This window comes from Heptranchias perlo, chromosome 5 (assembly GCF_035084215.1).
Source record: "Heptranchias perlo isolate sHepPer1 chromosome 5, sHepPer1.hap1, whole genome shotgun sequence".
In the NCBI taxonomy this organism is placed as follows: Eukaryota; Metazoa; Chordata; class Chondrichthyes; order Hexanchiformes; family Hexanchidae; genus Heptranchias; species Heptranchias perlo.
The window spans coordinates 120,415,222-120,433,520 of NC_090329.1; the positions used below are offsets into that span (position 1 = coordinate 120,415,222).

An 18,299-nucleotide genomic window follows, 5' to 3' on the forward strand; every position below is an offset into this window, starting at 1 on the left:
AGTTCCCCAGGAGACCGAGAGAGAGCAAAGGGGGCCCGTTGCTAGCCATCACCCAACGCCACACTGAGCTGACTGTCAGAAAGCCCATGAAGGAAGCTCACTATAGACTCTCCTTCCAATTAGCTCTCCACATTGGCAAGAAGATGCCAACCAGCCTCAGCTTGGTATCTCAGTGGACAAGAGGGCTGATATAGAAAACATGGAATAGTCAGGGCTTGATTTGTATCTCAGCTCACACATGAAGAATGATGAGAAATTGGATGTTTTTTAAATCATCAAGGATAAATAGATGATAGAGAGAAAGAGAGAGAGAGAGAGAGAGAGATAGAAAAAGAGAGAGAAAGAAAGATAAATAGATAGATGAAGAGAGAGAGATAGAGAGAGAGATAGAGAGAAAGAGATAGATAGATAGATAGATAGAATCATAGAATCATAGACAATTTACGGCACAGAAGGAGGCCATTCGGCCCATTGTGTCCGCGCCGGCTGAGAAACGAGCCACCCAGCCTAATCCCATTTTCCCGCATTTGGCCCGTAGCCCTGCAGGTCACAGCTCTTCAGGTGCACATCCAGGTATTTTTTAAATGAGTTGAGGGTTTCTGCCTCTACCACCCTCTCAGGCAGTGAGTTCCAGACCCCCACCACCCTCTGGGTGAAAAAAATTTCCTCGTTTCCACTCTAATCCTTCTACCAATCACTTTAAATCTATGCCCCCTGGTTATTGGCCCCTCCGCTAAGGGAAATAGGTCCTTCCTGTCCACTCTATCTGGGCCCCTCATAATTTTGTACACCTCAATCAAATCTCCCCTCAGCCTCCTCTATTCCAAGGAAAACAACCCCAGCCTATCCAATCTGTCATCATAGCTAAAATTCTCCAGTCCTGGCAACATCCTCGTAAATCTCCTCTGTACCCTCTCTAGTGCAATTACATCCTTCCTGTAATGTGGTGACCAGAACTGTGCACAGTACTCAAGCTGTGGCCTAACTAGTGTTTTATACAGTTCCAGCATAACATCCCTGCTTTTATATTCTATGCCTCGGCTAATAAAGGAAAGCATTCCATATGCATTCTTAACCATCTTATTTACCTGTCCTGCTACCTTCAGGGATCTGTAGACATGCACTCCAAGGTCCCTCACTTCCTCTACACCTCTCTATCCTCCCATTTATTGTGTATTCCCTTGCCTTGTTTGCTCTCCCCAAACGCATTACCTCACACTTCTCCGGATTGAACTCCTTTTTCCACTTTTCTGCCCATCTGACCAGTCCATTGATATCTTCCTGCAGTCTACAGCTTTCCTCCTCACTATCAACCACATGGCCTATCTTTGCGTCATCTGCAAATTTCTTCATTATGCCCCCTACGTTTAAGTCCAAATTGTTAATGTATACCACAAAAAGCAAAGGACCTAGTACTGAGCCCTGCGGCACCCCACTGGAAACAGCCTTCCAGTCGCAAAAACACCCGTCGACCATTACCCTTTGCTTCCTGTCACTGAGCCAATTTTGGATCCAATTTGCCACATTCCCTAGGATCCCATGGGCCTTTACTTTTTTGACCATGTCAAAAGCCTTGCTAAAATCCATGTAGACTACATCAATTGCGCTATCCTCATCGATCCTCCTTATCAGCTCCTCGAAAAATTCAATCAAGTTAGTCAGACACGACCTCCCCTTAACAAATCCGTGCTGACTGTCCTTGATTAGTCCGTGCCTTTCTAAGTGACAGTTTATCCTGTCCCTCAGAATTGATTCCAATAGTTTGCCCACCACCGAGGTTAGGCTGACTGGCCTGTAATTACTCGGTAGATAGATAGATAGGTAGAGAGATAGATAGATAGATAGGTAGACAGACAGATAGATAGATAGATATATCGGGGAGTGCTTTGAACAGAGGACTAGATTTTCTTTCCCTTTAAATAACAGCTGTGCTGCTCGTTCCCAAAACATTTATAATGCTTCGTATCACCAGTCTGGCACTATACCATGTGTTTAACAGCCATAGCCGTTCGTTCTCCATCACCAGACAGGTTACTTTATCTACCTCACATCAATCGCCTCAGGCAGAAATACCAGCCCTGAGATAACACAACTTAGACCTTACAGATTATTCCAGTGAGATCACAAAATGCTTTGCCCGTTGTGAAGCTCCAGTGAACACATGCAAGCTTGTTTGTTCCTCAGGAACGTCTATTTTATACAGGGTTACTGTCCATAAGGCTTTGGACCAGAGAGTCCATTTGATCAGTAGGCTGTCTAGAAAGTTCTATTAGCAGTGGACCACAGTAGGCGAATAACATAGATTGATAAGGGGAATGTGGATAAGTGTATGAGGGAGAAAGGAATTGAAGGATATGTTAATAGGATGAGATGAAGTAAATAGAGTGGGAAGAGACTCATGTGGAGCATAAACACCAGCCGAATGGCCGATTTCTGGCCTAAGTCTATGTAATTCACTTTAGCGGAAAGGAAATTCTTTACAGCACAACAGGCCTAAAAGACAAACTTACCCATTTTGAAGCTAACTTAGCTTAAATTTAAAGTTTGTTATTTAAATTTTTCTTATCAATTACGACTCTTCCCACTGTCTTCTCCTCTTGTTGAAGTGGATGGCAGAGCCAGGGATAGGAAATTAGGACAGACCTTGGTCTGTTACAGGTCTCTGGCTCTGCCGTCCATTTTAACAAGTACCAGTCTGCTTGCCAGGCTAAGTATCCCCAAAGGATGGCTGGTAGTTTCAAGGAGCAGCTGGCAGATTTGAAGGATGGCCCCGGTGCCCATGTAACTGCATATAGGTTCTACGAAGCAAGCATCTTAAATCTCAACAATAGCAGGACAGCCCTAAAAAGGGATTTTGTTTTATTTCTTACGGACGATGAAACGAAATACACTGCAACGTTGTCCAGACTCACCGTAATGGAGTCTCCGAGGGCAGCGATCACCTTTATGTCCGCCGGTCTGAGGTTGTGGACTGATGGAGGAAGAAAAGCACTCAGTATGAGCGTCATTTAAACAGCGGTACTTAGAACAAACAGGAGAGGGTAATTACACACAAAAGCCAACTGCATCCATCCAATGTTGCAACATATTTAATGCTTTTCATCTTGTATTTTCCTGGAGATGATAATGCTAGTAATAAATTAGAAGCAGTAGTGCTATTACAGTGGGAGTTCGGTCACTGCAGGCACTTAGGTGAGGCCAGAGAGTCTGGGCAAAGGGTGGCAGGTTTTAACAAGGAAGATTTCTGTTTACAGGGGGGGTCATCTTTGTTAAAAAGTGTTTGGCAAATCTTTGAGAAAGAACTGTATTTATATATAACACCTTATATAAAGGTGTCAGGCTTGGCTCAGTGGGTAGCACTCTGGCCTATGAAGGTGGTGGGTTCAAGTCCCACTCCAGAGACTTGAGCACATCATTTAGGCTGATATTGCAATGCTGCACTGTCGGAGGTGCTGATTTTTGGATGAGACAGTAAACTGAGGCCCCCTCTGCCCTCTCAGGTGGACGTAAAAGATCCCATGGCACTATTCAAAAAAGAGCAGGGGAGTTCTCCCTGGTGTCCTGGCCGATATTTATCCCTCAACCAACATCACTAAAATCTGGTTATTATTACATTTGCATAGCTTCTTTGCTTTTCAATTCTATCCTTCTAGAAATGAACTCCAGTCCAGAACAAGGGGGCACAACCTTAAAATTAGAGCTAGGCCGTTCAGGGGTGATGTCAGAAATCAGTTCTTCACACAAAGGGGAGTGGAAATCTGGAACTCTCTCCCTCAAAAACCTGTTGAGGCTGGGGGTCAAATGAAAATTTCAAAACTGAGATTGATAGATTTTTGTTAGGCAAGGGTATTAAGGGTTACGGAACCAAGGCGGGTAGATGGAGTTAATATACAGACCAGCCATGATCTAATTGAATGGCAGAACAGGCTCGAGGGGCTGAATGGCCTACTCGTGTTCCTATGTTACTATGTTGTAGGGTTAAGCTACACTGTTGTGACACCGCCCCTCACCCGGGAGAGACCAATGCTGACATTGCCTGCAAAAGTGTTGGAAAAAAATTCCCCAAGGGAGTTGGCGTTCCCCATCTGTCACAATAAGAGTGAAGTGAAGCAATGAGAGAGCAAAAGAAGGGCTGGTGTCAATACTTTCTTCCCTCCGAGAGCGTGAGTTGCCATTCAAGTCACCTTACCTGAGCCAATATTTCTCGCATTCCCGTTGCTTACCAGTGGGGGCATAGTTAGGGTTTGAAGGATATGCTGATAGGGTTAGATGAAGAAGGGTGGGAGGGGGCTCGTGTGGAGCATAAATGCCCATGGGCTAGTTGGGCTGAATGGCCTATTTCTGTGTTCTGTGCTGTACATTCTATGTAATTCTGTGAATGTATTGAGAGGTCATTACCATAACTGTGTATCTTTACTGTACCTGAGACTGGAACAGTATTGGAAGGGTCCCTTTCCATACAAGTCACGTCACTCCCAGAAGCCTGGTTTAAAATGAGACACGTATTTATTGAATGAATACAGTTGATGCAAATAATTACTTTTATTTAATTGTGTAATTTACTACACTTAAGTAAGAATAGAAAGTGCTAGAAGTGCACAGCGGGTTGATCAATGCGACTGAGTCAGAACTTCCTGGTGAAAGGTCATATCTGAAGCGTTAACCTTCAGCAGCAGCAAGGCTGCACAGAACAGTCTTACAACGAAAAGGGAAAGAAAATAACTTAGAATTAAAATAAAAAAAGGACTCGTACTGTGAAAGTCATTCTCTGCACGTTTGGGTGATCCGAGTTGTGAAAGGGAAGGAGAGCTGAAAACAATTAAACTAGAATCAGGAAGATGGAAGGAGCCAAACGAGGGAGGAAGTGACAAGTTGCAAAGATGGAAAACATCTGATGTAGTTTACCTGGTGACTTGCCCTCCCCGCACCCGCAATCTGACTCTCTGCATCGTCGCTGTTTCGGTAAGTGAACAGGTAGGGTCTCTTCTGCAGGAATCGACAGAAACAGCAAGTAAATGTGATACAGCAGTACAACCAAACAACTTTCCATTTAAACAAGGTGCTGCACACTGGAGGAACAATTTATATAGTCCGAGAGCAGCAAACACAACAGGTCTGACCTTACCTGGGTCGGACAGTGCAATGTAGGGGTTGTTGCTGAGCATTCAAAGACTTCGCTTTTCTCCCCATTGGGCTCGAGCTGCGAAGGAGAACAGATGGGCCAGAGATTGAAGTTCAATGCTACAATTGTTGAAAGATTCCATCACAGCATCATTAACCGCGCAAGCTCTGACCTTGGCTGCTGCCAGTTTAAATTTGGATATATTGCAAAACACACAATATCGTAACTTTAGGGCTCATTATTGATAGGGACCTGCATACGAGGCAGCCACGTGATGTGTTTCACTCGCTCAAAGATGCTTCTAGACCTTGATATGATCCTCATCATCTTTATCTTTGGTTCCGATTGCAATCTTCTCTTATCTGAAGTTACAGAGGTGAAAATCAGGTTGACTGATCCAATGATTCAGCAAACCTGAAATGCAGCTGGTCGAGCTCTCCATCCTCCTGCTGATGTGTCCCCAATGTGGCGGGTTGAAAACTCGTCTGCTAATACGCCGTGGCACAGCCCAGCGGAGCACAACTGTGCCTCCCACGCCTTTGTTAAATAACACTATCAGGTTCGGTCCACATCCTGGCATTTCAAGCCACTGCGGTTGGTCCTGTGCTATTGTATGAGGCTAAAGATGAGGGACGTATCTGCAGACCAGCTGTGAGGGGTTATGTTGTTGCTTCCCGCATTCCATTGCTGAAGCTGCACCACGTTTGGGGCACAGTGCTTATGGCATGCCTACAATAGCATGGTTTTAATTTAACTTGTCAACCTGGAGGCACCTATATAGGATCATAGAATCTTACAGCACAGAAGGAGGCCGTTCGGTCCATCGTGACTGTGCCAGCTCTTTGAAAGAGCTGTCCAATTAGTCCCACTCCCCTGCTCTTTCCCCTGCAAATATCCAATGCCCTTTTAAAAATCACTACGGAATCTGCTTCCACCACCCTTTCAGGCAGTGCATTCCAGATCATAACAACTCGCTGTGTAAAAAAAATTTCTCCTCATCTCACCTCTTGCCAATTACCTGGACATTCTTCCAAGTGACAGAGAATGTCTTCTTCATCTGCTCCTACGTCCCACGGACCTGGTGGACAAGATTCACTTCCTCAGCAAACCCCTACCGTGCCTGCTGCACTTTTGGTTGCTGAGGAGGATTCCCCTCTGCCCCAATTATTACCATCTTACTCTGTCATAGGAACATTGGAAGGAACGTAGGAACAGGGGTAGGCCATTCAGCCCCTCGAGCCTGTTCCGCCATTCAATTAGATTATGGCTGATCTGCATCTTGGCTCCATCTACCCGCCTTGGTTCCGTAGCCCTTAATACCATTGCCTAATTAGGGTATCTGTCACACCTCTTTCACAAGAACATTGATAAAATAATCAAACTTAGAGAGGATGCATCCCACATATTAAAAGAAGTTAGGGAAGAGATAGCAGAGGCGCTATTACATATATATAAAAATTCATTAGAAAAGGGAATAGTGCTGGCGGACAGCTAATGTGATTCCTCTATTTAAAAAGGGAGATAGAACAAGTCCAGGGAACTATAGACTAATTAGCTTAACATCATGGTAGGAAAGATAATGGAATCTTTCCTCAAAGATGCAATAGAAAAACATCTAAAAAACGAAAATATAATAAAGAATAGTCAGCACAGATTTCAAAAGGGAAGGTCATGCTTGACCAACCTTATTGAATTCTTTGAAGAAGCAACAGAAAGAGTGGACAAGGGTAATGTAGTAGATGTAATATATTTGGATTTTGAAAAGGCCTTCCATAAGGTACCGCACAGCAGACTCATGACTACGGTCAGAGCATGTGGAGTCAGGGGACAAGTAGCAGAATGGATAGCAAGCTGGCTACAAAACAGAAAACAGAGAGTAGGGGTTAAAGGTAGTTACACAGGCTGGCAAAAGGTGGGAAGTGGTTTTCCACAAGGATCGGTGCTGGGACCACTGTTGTTCACCATTTATGTAAACGATTTGGACTCAGGAAACAGAAGTACAATTTCAAAATTTGCAGAGGACACCAAATTGAGAGGTATGGTTAATACTGAGGAGGACCGTGACAAAATACAGGAAGATATTAATAAACTTGCAGAATGGATGTGTAATTGGCAAATGAATTTCAATATAGATAAGTGTGAGGTGGTACATTTTGGTAGGAAGAATAAGGAGGCCACGTACTCCATAAGAGTCCAAATGGGGTAGGGGAGCAGAGGGATCTGGGGGTACAGATACACAAATAACTAAAAGTAGCGACGCAGGTTAATAAGGCCGTAAAAAAAGCAAACAACTGGGGTTCATTTCTAGAGGGATAGAATTGAAAAGCAGAGAAGTTTTGTTAAACTTGTATTGCACCTTAGTTAGACCACACTTGGAGTACTGTGAACAGTTCTGGTCTCCATATTATAAATAGGATATAGAAGCACTGGAGAAGGTGCAAAAAAGATTTAAGGGATGATACCAGAACTGAGAGGTTATAACTATCAGGAAAGATTGAACAGGCTGGGGCTCTTTTCTGAAGAAAAGAGAAGACTGAGGGGTGACCTGATAGAGGTCTTTAAGATTATGAAAGGGTTTGATAAGGTAGACATAGAGAAGCTGTTTCCACTTGTGCGGGAGACCAGAACTAGGGGCCATAAATTTAAGATAGTCACTAATAAATCCAGTAGGGAATTCAGGAGAAACTTCTTTAACCAAAGAGTGGTAAGAATGTGGAACACACTACCACAAGGAGTAGTTGAGGCGGGTAGCATAGATGCGTTTAAGGGGATGTGGGGTTCAAAACCCCTTTAACAAAAGACATTTGAAGGAAAGGGTTAATTGTACCCCTTTTAAACAAAGAGATTTGAAAACCTGCAAACACAGTAATGTGGTAAACTGTGTTCTCGCAAATCCTGTTTTTCCCTCACTGACGCTGATGGCATTGGAGAAGGCTTCTTTGACAGCACCTCCCAAACCCGCGACCTCTACCACCTAGAAGGACAAGAGCAGCAGGCACATGGGAACAACACCACCTGCACGTTCCCCTCCAAGTCACACACCATCCCGACTTAGAAATATATTGCCATTCCTTCATCGTTGCTGGGTCAAAATCCTGGAACTCCCTACCTAACAGCACTGTGGGAGAACCTTCACCACACGGACTGCAGCAGTTCAAGAAGGCGGTTCACCACCACCTTCTCAAGGGCAATTAGGGATGGTCAATAAATGCTGGCCTCGCCAGTGACGCCCACATCCCATGAATGAATAAAAAAAAAGTATGAGTTTCGGGATCAAAGACATTGTACTGTGATAGATATCTAGATTATTAAATAAATAAGCTAGATGGATAATATTGAGCTTAAAGTTTTATCAGGCTTTCAAAACACAAAGGATTTTGGAAACAAAAACTTTTCAACACAGCAGGGGGTAATGTAAGAAAAGGAACAAGGACATACATCAAAGACTTCGGATTGGGAAAGCAATGATAGGGGCGAAAAGGCATTGGCCCTTTCAATCCTATCTGGTAATCTGTACAAAAGGCTGGGATTTGTAAAACATCAAATAGTGTTGCACCCAGCGTATGGTCAAATGGTATAAGAAATGGATTTGAAACCACTGAAGCAATCAAAATTGGAGACGTCAGGACCATTAAGAATGTCTGTGTGTGGAAATGTAAGGGGCTATCTCTACATGAAAGGCCATAAACAGAGACAGTAAAGGGGCCTTTTACAACCCATTTTTCGAGCACATGGTCTTTTCTACATCAAAGGGTCTCCAGTCACATGATCAAAGCCTAAACTGTCAATCATTGAGGTTATGTTAATGATTGAGGCATAGCAACAGGGAGCGATTGGACAAAAAGAATGACCCTCCCCAATCCTACATCCTATTGGTAAAAAAACAATATTAAAAGAAGACTTTGGGAGAAGAACAGTCTCTTCACCACCCGGCAGTCACAAGGAACGCACACTGCAGTTGAACATCACGCAAGAAGAAGAGGACCTCAAGGACTGAAGAGCTGATCAACCTTCAGGCCCAATGAGCAAAATCCTTGGTTTAAAGGTTGTCTGTGTGTTAATGATTTGCCTGATGTGTGTATGAATTGTTAAGTCATTACATAATAACATTGTGAATTATTAAGTGTATAGTGAGATTTTATAGAGGAAAGTCATATGAACGGTTTGATTTTGCTTCGTGAAAGCTCGTATGAATGATAACATCATTAAATAATTTTGATTAAGGAAACTACGTGAGTGAGGGTGACTTTCTTTGCTTGACTATTCGTCCAAGAATCACAGGACATAAGGAATTCCCTACAGGGAAGCTAGATAAACAACGAGGGAGAAAGGAATAGAAGGATATGAAGAAGGGAGGGAAGAGGCTGATGTGGAGCATAAACACCGGCATGGACCTATTGGGCCAAATGGCCTGTTTCTGTGCCGTACATTCTATGTAATTCTATGTAACATCCAAAGTCTCCTCATTGAAGCGGGGTGGTTCTGCTCCCAGATTCCAATATCAGCAACCGGCTAGATTCTAACTTTCACAGCCAGATGGTAAACGCGGCATTGCGGATCTACTGCACGTGATACACCCCCGCCAGGTTTGAAGTGAAAGGAAAGGAAAATCGGGGGCATTGTATAACGGTAATGCCGAGTTTACCTCACGGTGGGTGGAATTAAGATCCACCCTAATGTGTCCAAAGAGCAGCAGCCCTTTAAAAACCGCTGCTCTCCTCATTCCCCATCCACTTTCAGCTGTGGCATTTCCCTGCGCTTGTGGAAATCGCGTGAGGGGCACCTGATAATTATTAAAACGAGCCGGCCCGGCTGAATACGGTGAAGTCACCACTCGCTCCCCACTCCCCAGGCATCATAATTTGCCGGCAGGCAGCACTTTTCCCAGGAATCGCAGAATTGGACCGATATACTTAACTGATTCGAAAACTAAGGTGCATAAGTTATCTACATCGTGAATTAACATTGCTGAGACTTTCTCTCAACACTGGGAATTAAAGGATCAAAAACAAGAAGAGGTTGTAAAGTGTGAGGAGGGGCCCGTGACACAAAGCTGGCAAGCAGAATAACAATTGGGAGAGAGAGATGGGAATGGGGCAATAGCAGAAAGGACAGAGGTAACATGAAGAGTTTCTTCATCGTCGCTGGTTCAGAATCCTGGAACTCCCGACCTAACAACATTCTGGGAGCAGCATCACCACACGGACTGCAGCGGTTCGTGTCGGAGATCCACCTCTACCTTTTCAACAGCAAGAACAATGAAGATAACAGCAGAAGGAGAAAAGGGGAATGTCTTACCTCACTTAAACTATCTTTGACCATTTGCATATCGCCGCAGCAATTAACATGACGTTATCAGAGATTAGCTGATCCTCCAGCACCTACTTTATTGCCAAGTTTAGGGCCTTTGCTTTGCTAAAACCTCACCATGCAATAGCACAGCTGGATTATTTGTTAACTAGGGCCAAGAACGTTCCTCTAAACTCCCATATTAGTCACGTGTTCAACAAATAGCGTTTCAGAGCGAGGTGAAAACCCAGAAAATGCTGGAAACACTCAGCAGGTCGGGCAGCATCCGTGGTGAGAGAAACAGAGTTAACGTTTCAGGTCGATGACCTTTCATCAGAACTGGAAATCGTCAGGGATGAACAGCTTTTAAGCAAATGCAGAGCCAGGGAAACGGGGGAGCAGGGAAAGAACAAAAAGGGAGAGGTGTATGTAATTGGGGGGGGGGGGCGGGGGAGGGCAGGAGTGATTAGGTGACGAAAGGAATAATGGTGCGAGGCAAAAGGGAGTGGTAATGAGTCAAGTATTGAAGCAAAAGATGGGTCCAGAGGAGGTGCAAATGGTTACAGCAGAATAGCAGAGGGGGAGCAAAGCATGGAAAACCTGGCAAAGAGGAGACGCCCATGGACTGGGAATTTGTCGGCAGGTAGACCCCAGGAGTGTGGACCATCCTACCGGCCGTGTACCTCCTAGAAAGGAAAAAACTTTTAACTTTAGTTGATGGCCACAGGGGTGCTGAAGAATTCTGAACTGGCCACGCCCGATGCCCAAAGCCTGCTCCGCTCGTCGTACACTAAATTTACAGAGGGGTCCTTCAACAGGTATCAGGCCCCTCATTATCATATGCAAGCGGCCCAATGCCTGTTTTAGGCGGCCGCCCGGGACACCAACTTCCACCCCATGATGTATAGTGTGACTCAATGTAAATTCACCTGAATGGCTTTAAGCCACTTTTAGTTTCAAACCACTTCAGCTTTGCATGACTGCAACTGGTGCAAAAGAATCGTTTTAAACATCATCAGAGTTAGTGTTACTTTAGAGGCTGAGAAAATAGTCCAGGATTTTTCCCTTTGTAACAAGAGAAAATCTGAACTCCCTGCCAACCATTGATAGGTGACACAAACAGAAAACTGGCACCACCTCAAAAATGTATGTAATCGTAAACCTAACATCACAGCTCTGTAACATCCGCCAGCCCAACAACTCTCTGAACATTCTGCATTCCTCTGACTCTGGCCTTCCCCTAGCCCATCGCCCCACCATTGGCGACTGTGTTTCCAGCCATCTAAGCCCCACTCTCCAGAATTCCCTCCCTAAATGCCTCCGCCTTTGCACCTTCCTCTCCTCCTTTAAGACCCTCCTTAAAATCCACCTCTTTGACCAAGCTTTTGGTCACTCCTCCAAATATCTCCTCTACCTCGGCGTCCATTTTTGTCTGACTATGTGTCTGTGAAATGCCTTAGTGCGATATATTAGTGCAAGTCATTGCCGTTGTTACATAGGTCCTATTTCCAATATTTACCTATCGGTACCTGAAATTAATCTAGAGCGCAGAATGCTGGAGTGTTTTTTGTTTTGGGGGTGGGGGAGGTTCGGGGGTGGGGAGGGAAGGAGAATGGGTTATTAGGCTTTATTTTCTTTTTCAGATGCAATGCAGAATACAAAAAAACTTAGCAACATTACAGCACTAGATGTCAGGACAGCATAGCTGAATAGTACCAGACAGGGATAAGTTTCTGAGGTGGTGCCAGTTTTCTGTTTGTGTCACCTATCAGTGGTTGGCAGGGAGTTCAGATTTTCTCTTGCCACAAAGAGTTCTGATGCAAGGTCATTGACCTGAAGCATTGGGCTCGATTTTCAAAATAAAAAACAGGTGGGTTCGGGGTGGTGGGGGGCATTGAAAATTGCCACCATTTCAGACCTGCCTCCAACCTGCCCAATTCCGGTTTTCACAGGGGCGGGAAGAGGGGCAGGCGGCCCACCCGCTCCCAGGAGGTGGGTCAGGCCTTAAAATCTTTCAAGGAGGCTTCAGGCCGCCTTTTTTAACTAATTCCCTATTTCAACCCCCGGGGGGCCAGGATTCCCAGGCCTTCTGTTTTACGCCTCGTGAAAGGAGGCGAGAAGGCCCCACGACTGCAGGAAAGTGCCTAGAAAGGCACAGCTTGTGGGCTCGGAGGAGCAGGAGTGCTTCCTCCAGGCCCAACAAGCCTACCTGCACCGACCCTCCCCCACTCCGATCCTCCCCCTCCGACTCTCGATCCTCCGACCCTGACCCCAATTCTCCGACCCCCAACCCTCCCCCTCAACGATCACGGACACCTGCGATGACCCCCAGATCCTGCCCCACCCCCCCGTGACTGACCCATCCCGCATGACTCGCGACCCCGTGCCCACCTATGCCCACCCGTGCCCCTTGCCCACCCATGCCACTTGCCCACCCATGCCCCCAGGTCCATGCCCACCCATGCCCCCTGGTCCCCCCCCACCATTGCAAACAAAGACTTACCTGCAGACGTCCTCTCCCTGGCTAGTCTCTCGTCCGACTGAGACCAGCCTGTCAATCAGTTGGACGGGAAACCGACAAAAAAATATAAAAGACGTCCTTACGTCAAAATCATAAAGACGTTCAGGAAACCGGTACTAATGGGTTTCCCAACCTCAAATTGACCCCCCGCCCCCTTCCCAGCTCCGTTTGAAAATTGAGCCCATTAACTCTTTCTCCACAGATGCTGCCTGACTTGCTGAGTATTTCCAGCATTTTCTGTTTTTAGTACCAGATATACGTGTCTGTGTAAACAGTTACCAAGTACACCCAAGCGATAGAAACCATTCAAATTGATTACCAGGCCATCAATTGCTTATATGTCTGTCTATGGGTTTTGAAATTGTCTCACAGGAACATAGGAACAAGAGTAGGCCGTTCAGCCCCTCGAGCCTCTTCCGCCATTCAATTCGATTGTGACTGATCTGTATCTTAACTCCAACTACCTGCGGGTTCTGTAACCCTTAATACCCTTGCCTAACAAAAAAAAATCTACCGATCTCAGTTTTGAAATTTGACCCCCAGCTTTTTGGGGGAACAGATTTCCAGATTTCCACTCCCCTTTGTGTGAAGAAAGAAGTCTCATCAATGGGTCTTGCGAACAAGGTTCTCACAGGCTAGCTATGTCCTGAGATAAGGTGGATTGCTTGGCCTGTGTCAGTCAGGCAGTCTCCAGTGCAATTTTGCAGCTCCAATGGGTGGAGTGTGCCCTGTGGATGTTTCACCCATAGAGTTCACTAGACATGGAGTTTCCTACCCAGCGATCTTGAAAGGGACCGCTGCAGGCTGCTCAAATAAAGGTAAGAAAAAGGCTTTTATATTCTTTACATGAGGTCAGGAGAAGCATTAATGCATCCCCTGGCCCCACAAAATCCACCCCTTCCCCCTCCCCCAACCCTCCGATGCATGACCCTCCGTGACTCTTCCCTACCGCCTCCCCTGCCCTTAACCTACTTGGACTAACTGGGAACTGGGGAGGAACCACCCTATTTCCCGCCCTTCCTATCGGCAAGTGGCTCCGACGGAGTTCAAAGTCTGATCGTGAAAATGGTTCGGGTATCTGACCGCTTCCAATGGGCGAGCTGACTCCGTCTGCCTCCTGCCCGATGGAATCGGTCACTTTAAAATCAACCCCTAGGAGGGGAAACATTTGTGATCTACCAGAGGTTCAAGATGTTTGTTGTTTTGAAACAGGGATGGCAGATTAAGTAAAATGGCTTAGTGGGTAGCACTTTTGCTTCTGGAACAGAAGGTGTGGGTTCAAGCCCCACTCCAGAAAGTGGAGCACATAATCCAGATTGACACTCCAGTGCAATACTGAGGGAGTGCTGCACTGTCAGAGGTGCTGTTATTCAGATGAGATATTAAATCCAGGCCCAATCTGTCCTCTCAGGTGGATGTAAAAGCTCCCATGTCACTATTTTGAAGACGAGCAGGGGAGTTCTCCCTGGATTCCTGGCCAATATTTATCCCTTAAACAACATTGCTAAAAAAACATTATCACAGTGTTGTTGGTGAAATCTTGCTGTGCGCAAATTGGCTGCCACATTTCCTACATTACAAAAGTGACTACACTTCATAATACTCCATTGGCTGTAAAACACTTTGGGATGCCCTGAGGTTGTGAAAGGCGCTATATAAATGCAAGTTCTTTCTTTCGTATCTAGCGTAGTCTCTTGAGTTGGAGAGATCAAGGGCTCAATTTTAGGAGGGAGGTGGGTTGGCAGCGGGGGGTCGACTGGGCGCATGTGTAACGCACCCAGTGAATTCGGGGTGCTCCACACGTGATCGCAGCCTAATTGAAGCCACTTACCTTGGCTTCCGTGTTTCACGCTGGAAAGCTGCACAGCGGGCGGACTGCGCACCCGCATCACAGGCTGTCAGCTGGAGGAGCCCTATTTAAAGGGGCAGTCCTCCACTGACGGATGCTGCAGAAAATAGGCAAAATGACAGCATGGAGCAGCCCGGGGGAAGGCTACTCCCAGGTTTAATGATGCCTCACTCCAGGTCTTACTAGATGGGGTGAGGAGGAGGGGGAGGACAGAGATCTTCTGCCCGGCAGACGGGAGGAAGTGGCCTGCCTCTGCCACCATGGAGGCCTGGCTCGAGGTGGCAGAGGAGGTCACCTGCACCACCAACATATCGCCCACCTGCATACAGTGCAGGAGGCGCTGCAATGACCTAAGTAGGTCAGCCAAAGTGAGTACACTTACTTATTCCCCTACACTCCGTCTGCCACATCACCGCCCCCACTCCACATCTCCTTCTGCACTGCCAACACTACTCTGTCACATCACTCCTCACACCCACTCAAACCTCATCCTCATCTTACCTGCACTTACTCACCTCGCCAGTACTCATCCCAGCACTACCACTCAACCCAATCCTCATACAATCTCATGGCTCTATCTCATACTCACCCTCTCATGCATCTCTTTCACAGTCAGCCTCACTCAACCTGCCACTACCTGTGCTGCAGCCACAGGGCATGCATCACACATGTGCAGTAGGAAGCGTAAGGCAAACGTGTCATGAGCATGAAGGGGATGCACAAGGGTGTTTGAGGGTTTGTCATGGTTTTTACTTATATTTAATTTCTGATCAACTCACATTACATATTATATTGGCACCACTACTGCCACGTCTTCGCGAATCTTGTCTGGTTTGTGCAATAATGCCCTTTCCTGAGGATCACTATGAAGACCCACAACTGATGCCACCCATTGTGTCACTGCAGAGTGGGTGTAGCTGTATTTGCAGGGCTCTTTTATGCAGACGACTGAGAGACGTCGGTGATGTCCCCAGTGGCACCCTGGAAGGATGCGGAGGAGAAGTTGTTGGGGGCAGTGGTGACTTTGACAGCGACAGGTAAGAAGATGGTGCTCGGGCCAGCCGGGAGCAGCTCGGCATGAAGGAGGCTGCAGATGTCCACGACTACATGTCGAGTGACTCTGAGCCTCCGTATGCACTGCTGCTCAGAGAGGTCCAGGAAGCTGAGCCTCGGTCTGTGGACCCTGTGGCGAGGGTAGTGCCCTCTGCGATGCATCTCTCTCTGTGGTTGCCCTCCCTCCTGCTGTGCAGGTGGATGTGTCACAGCACTGTGTTGTGGAGCTCCATGTGTCAGAGGTGGACAGCGTGGCCAGCGAGGCTGGTGATGCTGTTCGCCCTCCAAGAAGGTCATGACTGCAGCTATGGCGGCCCCCATCTGGAAGATGTATGTTTGAGGGGGTCCGCAAGGTAGGTACATGTGTCTGGGCCCCGGGGTTGAGGTTGCAAGTTAGTGAATTTTATTGTTAGGAGGAGGGTGGTGGAGGCCAAACTTTGTCCAAAGTGACAGAGTGGCCTCCTGCAATGAGTGAGGGTCTCCCCCCCCACCCCACCCCCCCACCTGTCAAATGGACCTTTGCAGCTGGCAAAGGCTGGTGGCTGCAACACGTCCATTTCAACTGGGAGTGTTTCCCCCAGTACGGGAAACAGTCTCAGTTGAGTTGAAAATCCCACCCCTCCTAAAATATCATGTCAATCAGGTCTGCTAATGACCTGAAGTATCTACTTAATTAGTTTAAGTGGGATCCCGCTGGCTTTAATTACCGGCGGGAGTCCCGCATGCGGGGGCTGCGTGTGCATCTAAGCGGGTCACTGGGGAACCCGGAAGTGGACGGGTTGGAGACGGGCTCCGGACTCGCCCCGGGAATCCTCGATTTTCGGAGCCCCCTATCACGAACCCGCCGGTTCGGAGGTCTGAAAATCGAGCCCCAAATGTGTACCATTTCCACTTAACGATGTAAAGGGTTCATCGTTTGCCACGCGGCTCACTTTGCACATAAGGTCATATTTTGGTTCACAGGGAGTGAAGACTTGCCAATGGAAGCGGACTCTTGCGGTGGTCAAGTGAAAACATATCTGGAGCAAGCTCGTATCGCAACAGTCCCAGAGTCCCAGGAGATTTCAGCTAGTACTCCCAGTACCAGGACTGCATAGGATCCAGGCTGAGTTTGATGTGCGTGATCCATTCCATACCCAGGAGAGCCGCATCAGCAAACATCTCCTTATCATTTCATTTTTAAATTAAATAGGTTTGAAACGCCCAAGGAATTTAACCCCTGATCTAAACAAATTTCTGTTTTCTTTCTCATCACTTATTGGGAAAGAATCACCGCAATAATGACACATAAAAATAAACAGTTCATTAATGCTTAACGATCCATTATCTTATCTGAAGTATCCAGATTAGCTGTGGCTTTTGAGATAATGCTGTTGTGCTTTTTTTTCCCTGGAAACTGCAACGGTAAAAGGGTCAGTGAACCCAAAAAGTTTGGGAACTCATAACAATTGTGGAATCTTTCAATGGCATCTAGTTGATAAGAGCCATGATAGAATCAAGCCAGGAGGTTGAGATTTCAGATCAATACTTGTCTACAGAGCACCTATCTGATCTTAGTTTTTAAACACCATTGTTTACAGAGCTCCTCAGTATGGTCCAATAGGCAGCCATTTGTAGCAGCACCGAGCGGGTAGAGGGTCTATTAGTGACGTAGGAAAAGGGCCTCTCATCGTGGACTGTCCTGTCCAAACCTTTGAGAGGGGTTAATGACTATCACTGTCTCCTGCTTTTGTTTTTTCGTCAGGAAAAGTATCAACGGTGAAATTGGGAATGGCATGTTAGTTATATATAAGAGAGCGCCTTATAAACTAGGAAAGTACTCCACATGATATAATCGTATGAACAATTACCGGGGGGGTTAACCTGTCAATTGGTTGAAACAGGTTAACACCTCAGTTAACATAGCAGGCGGAGGGGTTTGATCTGAAGGCATTAAGTTTTTGTACAATAATGTCGTGCAGTGTCACTTCCAGACTACAATCTAGGTTTCACTCCACCAACTGACAGCCAGACATGTGGTTGGGGTGGGGGTGAGGGTGGGTATTTTGAACCTACTGCCAGATCGTTGCCCCTTATAAAAACAAGCTAGATTTTCCTTTCCGTTGCTTCCAGTGAAAAGGAAAATCAGGACGATGTCTCTAACGGGGACCCGGTCTACATCTCCGGTTTAACACTCTGAAGTTGAAAATTATCGCCATGGTTTTTGACTAATTTTTTTTGTTATGCTCCCCAAGACAATGGGTGTTAGTGCTGGGGAACAGCACACTCTTGTCACTGCACGCACCAGAGGCCCGATTTTAACTTGGGGCATTGAGTGCATGGATCGGGGAGGGAGGGAAACGCCCATGACAGCGGCAAAATATGTCCTTATGTGCAAAGTGAGCCACGTGGCAAACGATGAACCCTTTAACTCCCGGGCTTCATTTCAATATCCCAAGTCGGAGATGGCCGGTAGGCAGGATTTC

At 46.4% G+C, this 18,299-nt stretch overlaps 1 protein-coding gene across 1 annotated transcript in view; it reads right to left on the reverse strand.

The window, feature by feature from the left end:
- The window catches only part of plb1 (phospholipase B1), a 142,513-nt gene that overhangs the window by 107,869 nt on the left and 16,345 nt on the right, over positions 1-18,299 (reverse strand). Inside the window, exons 14-17 of the mRNA XM_067985133.1 lie at positions 5,126-5,200; positions 4,906-4,986; positions 4,423-4,483; positions 2,913-2,971 (exon numbers count right to left, since the gene is read on the reverse strand). Of these exons, the coding sequence (XP_067841234.1) occupies positions 2,913-2,971; positions 4,423-4,483; positions 4,906-4,986; positions 5,126-5,200 (276 nt within the window). The remainder of the gene's footprint in view (positions 1-2,912; positions 2,972-4,422; positions 4,484-4,905; positions 4,987-5,125; positions 5,201-18,299) is intronic.